The sequence below is a fragment of the Dunckerocampus dactyliophorus genome, chromosome 2, assembly GCF_027744805.1.
Source record: "Dunckerocampus dactyliophorus isolate RoL2022-P2 chromosome 2, RoL_Ddac_1.1, whole genome shotgun sequence".
NCBI lineage: Eukaryota > Metazoa > Chordata > Actinopteri > Syngnathiformes > Syngnathidae > Dunckerocampus > Dunckerocampus dactyliophorus.
The window spans coordinates 35,220,032-35,231,439 of NC_072820.1; the positions used below are offsets into that span (position 1 = coordinate 35,220,032).

Genomic DNA, 11,408 nt, shown 5'->3' on the forward strand with positions numbered 1-11,408 from the left:
AAACATTTATTGGGCTTATGTTTTTTTTACCTTTGAGAAGATGAAAGGTAAGATCATAGACAGAAAAGGAATGATGCAGCCATGATATCATGGTTGGAGGATCATAGCGCTTAATACCCAAACACGACTTTGATGTCAAGGCAATGCTCCTCACAGCCCTCTGGGGGCATCGCTGCATAGGATCGCAATGGGAGGAGTTCCTGCAGTCACTTTAAAGCAACCTGTGGTCATTTTATGTACTTTGAACTCCATTAGACGTTCCCCTTTATGGTCACATTTTTTATGCTGTTAATATACATGGCCCTTATATTTGGCACCTTTATTTATAGCAAACACGACTATAAGCAGTAGACGTTCCTGTAAAGTTCAGAAGAAAACATTTATAGTTCATTACTGTTTATTAGAAAATGTAAACACATCTATACAATTACAACATAAAGTAATATTTTATAATATATCCATGTTATGAACAGTGCAGTCGACACTCGACAGTACAACCCTTCTCATTTTTGGGTGGATTTCTTCAATTTGGTCTTGAGCTCGTACATGAATGGATTTCCAAATCTACAAGAAAACATAAGACATGTAAACATGGTTCGAGTGAAGAGTGAACAGTGTGTTTTTACCCTGATTGTAGTGGTGGCAGCCATTTAGGTTTTTGTGGCAACTCTTGTGTGAGAGTGTCACCCTTCTCTGGTTTTAACTCAGCTTCCTGTTGGTATACAACTATACAACTTCAAAAGCACACAATTCCAAATGCTATTGTTAGCAGCTTCTTTGCTTACCTTTTTTGGAAACTTTTTGAGAGCAGGAAAACCCGCACCAAGTCCTTAAAACAAAAGGTGACAAAAGTCTTTTGTCAAGCTACTGAACACAGACAGCATTTAGAATTAGTCAAAAAAATTACGGAAATGTACAGGAACTAAAGTGAGCACACTCTTCACGTTTCAGCATTTAATTATATCTTATCTAGGGATAATACTAAAGAAATCAAACAACATAACTTAGACTAGTCTTTGTCTGATAGCTTGTAAAGCTGTATAGAGTCACGGCATAGCCATTATTGACTATGTAGCTGGCAACACAAGCAAGTATACCTCACAGCAAACATGTCCAAATTGTGTCCTTGGTGTCAATATTTAGTGTCAGCACTACTGTTACCTAACACTGCCTGAAGCCTCTTGGGCATGAAATACACCAGACCACAGGTTGTTACTGTAGTCCCCTTCTACTACTCCATTAGGACTTCATGGGTGGAGCTGGTGCTCATTTGGGTTAATGTCTGGAGGAGGCATACTTGGCCGTCACGGTACATGTGGTAAATTCATGTTTTCCACCATGAACCGCAGCTTCCCAGTGCCAGCAGCACTCATGCAACTCCAGAACATGATATTAGCAACACATGATTGACTGTTTGACTGTGGGCAATACAAGCTGTACGCTGACTACTTTTAAATATATCCAAGTTTGTATCGTCCTTGAAGACACTAAATGAACTATATGAAGTTTCACTATCAAAGCTTCCGGGGGGATGGATTAGCCATAAAATGATTTCAAGGTTTGCTGGTCTGTTTATCTTCTCGTGTGATACACGTTTAAAAACAAAGCTGTGCGTCTCATTGCATTATGCTTTTTGGTTTAAATTTCATTTCTACAATGTGCCACTGGCCAATAAACAAAACATGGCTCGCAAATGGTGCTCTTCGCCAGGGTTGAGCGGGTGACGCAATGTCAACTCTGTGAGCAACCACACCTCTACATTACAGAGTAATTCACTTATTAGCATCCTTTGTTGCAAACACAGTAACGGTAACAGTAAAGAGACAAGGGCAGTGTTAGTGCCATACCGATCAACATTTGCATTTGAAAATAAGGGACATTTTTCTGAAAATAAGGGAAAATTGAAGGCGGAGGTCTGAATGAGTCGTATACACACACAGAAAACAATGTATGAACAATGGTAATTAAAGTCAGATTGGGTATAGCCAGAACTAATCGATGCGTTACATCAGTCATTTTTATTGCAAATGTTGATCCAAAAATGGGAGGAGAAGAAGGTTGCGGAGGCAAGCTGTCCACCTCCTGAGCGAGTTGTATACAGTCGTCCCTCGTTTATAGAAGTGAATTGGTTCCAGACTTGACCTTGTTAATGAATTTCCACAATATAGGATTCAATGGTAATAACTTCAATATTTTCATAGAGCATAGAAAACCTGTTTATGACTTCATAAATAGTTTTTAACTTTATTTGAACCTTGTTGACATGAAACAACACCACTTTAGTCACCTTTACACACTTTGTTTACACCACATTTCAACTCTTGCTAGCTAGCCGTTAGCCTCAAATGTATTTCTTCTAAAACTTAAAGACGCCAGAACCTACCACTACCACACGAGATAGGATCATTTTTCCTTCCCCCATTCTTATGTTGGACATGTCACGGGTGACTTTATGCAGTGTTAAGGTAAGGCAGCATGGCTGAGGTGGATTGAGAGGTCCTCTCCCAACCTGAAGGTTGCGGGTTCAATCCTCCGTCCTCCTGTGATCATATCAAAGTTTCCTTGGGCAAGACACTGAACCCCCAGTTGCTTCTGATGCTGCGTCATCAGTAGGTAAATGTGCTAGCGTCAAAGCGCTTTGAGTGCCTTCGATGTGGTAAAAGCGCTATACAAGTGACAGACCATTTACCAATGTCTCAGCGAGGGCGCGATAATCAAACCCCAATACTGCAAAGGACGAGTGTACATCGGAAATAATCACAGCCTTTATGGTCCCTGCTGCTGCAGCTTGAGGATTTTTTTTGGTCACGCCACGCCATGAGCGGAGACTGAACTCAGAACTGAAACCGGTGAAGCATACCTGGAGAGCAAGCAGGCGAGCCGTATTTAAGGGTCAAAACACATGCCGTGTATAAAAAATGCGTACATGTTGGCCGCTGTAGACATACTGTAATTGCTGAAATGTGAGCAGTGTACTCACTTTTGTGAGATACTGGATCAGAGTACTACCTGGCAGTTTCATTCCAAATCCCAGTCCTCCCAATGGCTGCACACCTGCAGGAATTTTGGTTGCTGGTGGTGGAGCCAACACAGGATCCACTGAGGGCCTTTGGAGTAGAGAGCGTGGATCTTTAGGCGGTCTTACACATGGGTTCCTCGCGGCGATCCTTGACTTTTGAGGAGCAAAGTTCATAACAAACCTGCTCACCTGCAATGATGCAAAGTTAAAAGTGAATCCTCTGATTTTACTGTCATATTTCAAGGAAGCCAATCATACCTGAATGTGATCTTCAAATTCAGCAAACTTCGCCTTTAAGGGTTTAGAATATCTTGACAGCTGCTCCACTGAAGCTTCCGAGGCACTTATGTGCAACTCTGAATGTAACTGATGGCTCCTTTTTGCATTCATGTCAAGAAGCTCTTGACCATTGTCTTGCTCAGCTGGAACAAGAGAATTTGATGGATCACCTGTGCAAGCGCAGTCAACAAAGAACTGATCGGAGAACCCTGATTCTGTGGTCGATGATGATAATGACAGCACAGTGAAGCTTTCTGAATCATAGCCCACATGCTCAGAGATGGATTGGACTTCATCAGGTTTCTCCTCTGATTTCTGGTCTTGTTTAGAGTCTTCTGATAAGGCAGCCTGTGTCCACAAGTCAAGGGGATCTTCAGCAATGCCATCTTGATGTTGGCTGATTGTTTCCTCAGTGAAACAATCAGCCATCTTATTTACTGTGCGTTCTTTGTCCAGGCTGTTATCAATTTCAAGTTTTGTGTTCTCCTGCAATTTATAGCCTCTTTCTGTATTGAGCCTCATGTCTTCTACAAGCTCTGATCCAGCGAGGTCCTCCATCATCTGTCCATGCTCTACCTCAACATCAAGCAGTTTCTCATGGCCCAGTCTGACCGACTCCTTTCTTCCTCTTCGGGTCTCGTTATCTCCCGTAGCAACAGATAACCCTTGACCCTGTTCCAATGCAACCACTTTAATCCCATCCTGGTGGTCTTTCATGTCATCATCTGCTGCCAGGCCATAACGGACATCGAGTCCCATCTTCACCGAGCTCGGCAGTACCAATCTGGCACTCGTCTTAGTTTCGTCTTTATTTCCGACCTTGCTGCTGCTGTTTTGAAGGCTCGCCTGCTCTTTTTTCTCCACCTCTTCTGGTAAATTTGGGATTTCCTTGGAATCTCCAACTTCCAGGACCCCTAATGTTGTATTTCCATCTTGCTCAGACTCATTGTTTACTTCAGGAAGTAAGTGTTGGCTTTCCTTGCATGTTAGAGTATTTAGGTCCTGTGGCATAACAGGATCATCGCATACACTTGAGGACATACTTTTTCCCTGTCCTGTCTCCCCCTCACCTTTCACTGGTAATGCAGTGGCGAATTCTTTCATGAAACCCTTTTGTGATTTACTCATAACTGATTCTTCACTGAAATGTCTCGCTTTTGTTGGCATGTCACTGTCATGTTTCAGGTCAACTGTGGTTGAAGATGTGTATTTCTTGGCCGTCTGAGTTTGGAGGTCTATACTGTTGTCTTCCTTCTCAAATCTTTTAGCTGTTGGCTGGTTGTCCTCCTTGCGATCCTCAGCTTCAGGTCCTTCAGGCATGAGTTGATCTTCAAGAGTGTTGAGTTTGGTTCCTTTATCAGAAGTCAAACCATTACTTTTGTCTTCGAGGCTCATTGTATTCCTCTCTCTCAGACTTAACCGAGCGACACTGCAGAATTGCATGGCAGCTTCGTCCTCCTTCTCCAAGGTGAAATCTGTGTTGCCTTTTTGCAGATCATCTAAGGTCTTGCATCCTTCCTCTCCACTTCCCTCACCTCGCTCAAGTGCTTTATTCTTCATGGTTTTTCCTGGTTGGCCAAGTTCATCGTCTGCACCAAAGTGAACGTACCAATCAGGCTGAGATGGGGTAGGCTGCTCCTTAACGTCGACCGCCACATGAGCATCGCCACCAGAACTGCTTTCAAGTGTGGATTCTTGAAGCGGATCATTGATGACTGTGTCGGGAGGTTCTGACCTGAGGAATCTGTTCACAGCTCCGGCTATATAGTACTGAAAAACAAGATGCACAGAGATAGAGACATAATGCGTCATACTTTTCTCTTCAATTTTCAAAGACCATTCATTTGTTAAATTTCTTAAGGATTACACTATTGACCAGAACACAAGACATAATTTTTTCTCTGGAAAAAAAGACGACAACTGAAAAGACAGGTATAATCGTCCCTCGTTTATAGTCGTTGCAGCCATGTTAGTGCGTAATGTGGACCCCACCTCCCTGAGCTTAGGGGAGTGAAGCAGTGATATAGGATTCACTCTTAATAAATTGAATATTTTCCATAGTAAGAGCACAGAAAACCTGTTTATGACTTTCTAAATATGGTTTTTAACATTAGAGCCGTGTAGACATGAAATAACACACCTATAGTCACCTTTAAACTCCTATTATTCATCATTGTTTAAATCATTGTTTACAACACATTGCGCCACTCATGCTGTAGTGACCCGAGACGGCCGCTAGCTAGTAAGCTAGTCAACCAGTTTCCCTCAAATTGATTGCTTCTCAATTTAAGCTAAAAACGTATTACTTCCACACCAAATGGCAGGAGAACCTTTCTTCTCTCCATCATGTCAGAAATGCCATGGCTGATTTCATAGCTTCATGCAGTGTTAAGGTAATGTAATACAAAAGGTAATGTCTCAATGTTTTGTATCATTATTGCCGCCTCGTGACCAGAATGCTACACATCACTTGCACACTGTTGCCAACTTTTCAGTCAGAAAAGTAGCTGTTGGCTGTCCTAGAAGTTACTAGATGACATCATAAACTAATTTGCATATAATGTTGTAAAATGCTATAGGAAAAAAGCGTAACCTTGTAGCAGAGAAAAACTGAGTAAAAACACCTCAATTACATTTAGAACTACAAATAAACTTGATTCTTGGTTTGTTAATTTAAAATTGTCCAGTTCATCAAAGTAAAATAACTTTATTTTATCTGGGCCAGTGCCTCTCAAAGTTCCCCCATCACATGTTGGCAATTGAGAACATTTTTAAATTAGCACAACTGAACAGCGAATAACAGATTATGTTGTGTTTATTCTATGGCTCACATTAACATGCCTCAGTGTGGTTTGTGAGAAGCACACAAAATTGCCAAGTTGGCCCTTGTATTTCAATGTGTTTTGACTAATAAGACAATAGTCTACCACGAAACAGCGGTCATTAATTAATTTCTGAAAAACCACGATATAGCGAGGGAGCGATAAATGAACGGTGATATTGTGAGTGATGACTGTCGTCTTCAAGAGCTACACAGGCTACACATGCAAACCAGCAGGTGGCGCCAAACCACTTCTCTCTAAACCACATTTTCTTCCAATCACTCACACATACCAGTGACTTGGAGAGCTGTAGCAAGTTAGTAAACAACCGAGGAAGAGTTATGATGCTAATTATAATATAATGGTGATCAGTAAAAGAGTCTTCCAACTTTTAAGCAAGTAAGAAATGTGATACTGATTTGTGCACAGTCATCCTACCTCATCAGAATTTTGCCAACATCACAATATTTCATACTTCTAATGCAGCTGCTATGGTAATTTTGTTGTATATCTTGACTTTTTCCACACAGTTGATCGTGACTTGAGTTGTTCGACACACTGGTTGGTGACATAAGTGGGGCTGTCTTAAGCGGGCTCCACTGTATTCTTGGTTGTCTTATATTCGGGTTGGTATGATAAACTGATTGTTGATCAATTGCATCTTGGAGCAAATGAGGCAAAATACAGTGTGCTTCACTCCTGATCCAAATTTAAGATATGAAAAATTGCAAGAATTTACATTTTGCAATGTTGCATCTTATCGTATTTTTTTGACATGAAGTTGTATGACATCCCCATCAGCAGTGTAGTGTATCAACAGTGACTTATCCCACATTTTGTTCCGTGAGCAGAGTTCTGGTCGGATTTCGGTGAGGAGGAACGTAGTTCAGGTTAGTTGCTTGGGTCACTTAAGAGTTTGGCTTCCCAAAACAATATGCGTTCAAATACTACATTTGCATTTCCATCCATTTCTGTGTGTGTGTGTGTGTGTGTGTGTGTTCCACAGTGTTTACATGCATGGATGGAGACTGCTGCGATGGGAGACTCTCGCGTCACAGCAGTCTCAAACACTGTGGAACACACACACACACACACACAGGCGAGAGCGCATAGTGACACGAACAGAGAGGAAATAACGGCGAGTAACAGAGATATAACTTTTTTGTTAGCAACCGTTTTGTGATGCAAATGTGTTACCCTTTTGAACACACATTGTTTTGAGAGGCCAAACTCTTTACTTAAGTGACCCCAGCAACTAACCGGAGCTACGTTCCTTCTCACCGAAATCCAACCAGACTCGCGCTCACTGGACAAAGTGAGGGGTAAGTAACTCTTCATAGACTACACTGTTGATGGGGCTGCCATACAACTTCATGTCAAAAAATCCAAACTATCCCTTTAAGGAGGTTCTCAGATGAGCTTCAAAATGCAAAAAGAAGAAATAGCAGTGAGAAAACATTTTTTTGAGTAAGCAATTTATTGCAAAATAAGCATTAAAGTGAAATAAGCTGATCAAAAGTTTAAGACCACAGCCTTTAAAAGCCAAAATCTTGGCAAAAATGTGGATTCAATGTGATTTTCTGTCAGGTATTCACACGGTCATGACTTCATAATGGCAAAGGCAAAAAAGCTTTATGAACGCAGTTGGATTGTTGAGCTGCATAAGCAAGGCTTCTAGCAGCGTGACATTGCTTGCGGAGGTTGGAACGCAGTTAGACAGTCATTTGAAACTTCAAAGATCCTGAAGGTTATTGAACAAAAAAAGTCAAATGATAGATTCAAAAATCTTAGATCCGATTGGCTGTCCATCACGATACGGGACGATGAAGGTTGTTACTGGTGCTGAGTACAGTCCATCAGACGGCATTTGCGAGAGAAAGGTTTTAAGAATAGCTTCAAAGGCCTCATCTCCTTCAAAGCCACAAAGCTGCCCATTTTGAAGTTGTACAAGAACATCAAACATGGGACACTGATGTCAAGTCCACATGGGAAAGTTCCTAAGATTTATTTTTTTGTGGGTTGAAAAAAATTTGCATCCACACTTTGCCAGATTAGTAAATAGTTGCATCCAGACGGGAACAGATAACTGAGTGAAAACAATGTAATGAGGTACATCTACATTTGGCAGTGTGAACAGGCACGCAGACAAAACCACATGACACACCAAACCATAGAAGAAAAAAAAAACATAGAAGAAGGAAAAAAAACACATGCGCATAAGTTTGCCGTCTTCTCATCTAGGCTCATCTAGACTTGGAATTACTTCTGCGAGTCATTGTGGAGAAGAAGACAACACATTATCAGGAGAATATTGACAGGGGTGAGTCACGTCCGTCGAAATATTCTGATATGCGGGCTTGTTGAGCTTGTAAACTCACTTCTGGTCACGTGACGGCAACGGGTGCCGGTGGATTAGTGACGTAGTCAGAAGCAATTTTTTAAAAATTCCGTTTCAGGGCACCCAGAACACCGTTTCCGTGTGGATGAGAGGCTGAAACGATAAAATACTTTGCTGTTTTGACCTGAAAATGTTTCCGTGTGGACAGCCCCTGAAAGGTGGAAGAAAGTTTTAGTTTCTGATGAGAAAGAAATGTAACCTTCGTGGTCCTGATGGATTCCAACGTTACTGGCATGACAAACAGATCCCAACTGAGATGTTTTCCACATGGCACAGTGGAGACGGCGCCATCATGATCTGGGGTGCTTTTTCCTTCAAAGGAACAATGACGCTTCAGGTTGTGCAGGGGCGTCAAACGGCAGGTGGTTATATGCCTTTATATGCCTATTTCACTTTAATGGGTGTTTGTAATAAATTGGTTAGTCAAATTTTTTTTCGTCTCACTCCCATTTCTTCTTTTTTTCATTTTGAAGCTCTAATTAAAACCTCCTTCGGATCCAACAATGCAAAATGTAAATTCCTGCAATGTTTTAACTGGTTTTAACATTTTGATCAGGGATGTAGATAGCTGCAACTGGCAGAGGTGCTATTGAGTTCAGTCTCAATTAGTTGCTATGAAGAAGAACAAGGCGTCAGCTCTGCAGATTGCTCTTACAGAAAGACTATTCTGATCAATACACATCAATAAAATCTACTGTAATTACTGTATTGACTGTATTAAGAAATAAGATTTAAAACAAAACAAAAACAAAACAAAACAAAAAAATATATGTGCATGGCAGATCAAGGGTACCCTTTGCTGTCTTCAAATTCACTTGAGTAGTATTTGAAATTGTGTACTATCCCTATCACTCTGACGTTTATAGAGTGAGGAAGCTTACCAAACCATAAATTAAGCCTGTTCATGTTTTTATTTTGCGCTAGCACGGCTATGTTGTAAAAAAGTGTCTATATTTGGACATTGAAATGTTACATGTAAAGCATGTCTACTTTTGTTGTGAAATTAACAATATTTTCTCTGATAATTTTGTCATTTAAAGAATTAAAGAATGATGTCTGAAATTGGTTGCTAATGTGTTTTATCCAAATATTCTCAGTGTAAAAAAAAGTAACTGTTGTGTAATCATTAGTGAAAAGTACATAACCTTTGTGTCCGCCTGCCGATGAAAATTTTGAAGAACATAATTCCATGGAAAAACAAACCCCATGATGATTACAATGGTATATATATATATTTATGGAATAATTACTCAACTCTGCAACTAAAGTGATTTTTTTATGTATAAAAGAGTAAAATAAGATTATTTGAGCAAAAGTCTAACACCGAGTGGACACCGAGTTATGCACTTTACATTTAAGAAAGAGTGAACTACGGAGGGTTGCTATGGGAAATGGAAGATGTCTTGAGCTCTGGTATGTTGGGTGTGTGTTTTGCAATGTTTGAAGTTTGTGTTGATAACATTACCAAGGTCTATCCACGAGTTTAAAATTTTAAATGTAACACTTGGGTACCCTCTTCATCTTGCCTTCCAAAAACGAGGCGTCATGTATTTGGGTTAATACAGTATATAGCTTTACAGTAAATGCATTTGTTATTTTTTCAACCATTTAAACATTGTAATCAATCTGATTGGACTCTCTTCTAGTGACGTCACAATAACATCACTTGTTTCTGTTAATGACCTCACCTTTGGTCTTGTGGAAAAAGTCCCATATTTCAGAACTGATAAGTGTTTGCCGCACATATTGGACATCGATTTAAATCAGTTGAAAAACTTGATTTACATGTACATTACATGCCCAAAACAGTGGGGAAAATAACAAGATAATGATAAAAGCCAAGTGTTAATACACAAGTGTGAGCGCTTGGCTGTCAGCATCAACAAGCATCACCCATGATGCACACAAACGACGCACAGACAGACACGTCCGTACGTCATCACGCTCAAGGGGCTCAGAAGTGAAACTCTGCCTTGAATGAATGGAAATTTAGCACAACGTAATCATTTACTAGCATAAACAACAAAGTTAATCATCGTGGCGTCTCACCAAAACATTCCAGAGCGTACCCTCGATCCGGGCTGGATCCATCTTGATAAAAACTTCCTCTCTTATGTCGACTCTTCGACACAATTCAAGTTTTCAGTTTCAGTCAAATGTTCTCCTGCTTGACGACAAATCTTCTGCTCCCTCAGTTCCTCATTTAGACACTTCCGGTTAGTAATGAGGATGATTAACACAGCTGAGACGAAGAGAGAGGCGCACAGGGGGCATAGAAGGACTGCTATTAATTACAATCCCGAGTGGGCGGACATCCAAACATCGACGGTTGCGATACCAATCTTGTATCAGTATGGGGTCAATTCTATCGTGATGACGTGTTTTCTTCAATGTTTATTTTCATAAATATTTGTTTTTGTTGTGTTCATTTTGTTATATTATCATACTGTGTATATTATAATTTAGTTATTTTGCACTATTGACTTTATTTTGCTGAATCAACAGTATATCATAGAAGAGAATAATCTGTGGCGGAGCTACGGGGTGGCCATGGCCACCCTTGGTCACTCTCTGGCCACTCTCAGTGGCCACCCCCACGGCGAGACGAATTCAGAACATTAAGCCTAACCGTGGTTTCCGCTTGGACACATTTTACTGCAGCACACAACAGAAGGGAGCTGCCTATCGCCCGATCCTAATGACAACTTTCACTTCCGTCTTTTTAAAAAAAAAATAATATTAATTAATATACTGTATATATAGTAATTTCCTTTTTACTCTTACTCTTGACTCGTTTCACTGTAATTCTGGTATCTCCTTAGGTGAGATGCATGCTTTGTGTAACTATACTGCTCAAAAAAATTAAAGGAACACTCCGAAAACACATCAG

The 11,408-nt window shown here is 40.5% G+C and overlaps 1 protein-coding gene across 2 annotated transcripts; it reads right to left on the bottom strand.

The window, feature by feature from the left end:
* Positions 1-408: 408 nt before the first annotated feature.
* Positions 409-10,716, bottom strand: si:ch211-136m16.8 (uncharacterized). Of its 2 annotated transcripts, none has more exons than XM_054767952.1 (6): positions 10,588-10,716; positions 3,278-5,068; positions 3,010-3,208; positions 786-829; positions 627-712; positions 409-564 (listed from the first exon to the last, which is right to left on the bottom strand). In XM_054767952.1, the coding sequence occupies exons 2-6, from the start codon at positions 4,856-4,858 to the stop codon at positions 504-506; spliced, it is 1,971 nt and encodes a 656-aa protein (XP_054623927.1). In that variant the 5' UTR covers positions 4,859-5,068; positions 10,588-10,716; the 3' UTR covers positions 409-503. The 2 variants fall into 2 exon arrangements, with proteins under 2 accessions (XP_054623927.1, XP_054623926.1); XM_054767951.1 differs by having other exon boundaries at positions 10,568-10,714.
* Between the last annotated feature and the right edge of the window lie 692 nt (positions 10,717-11,408).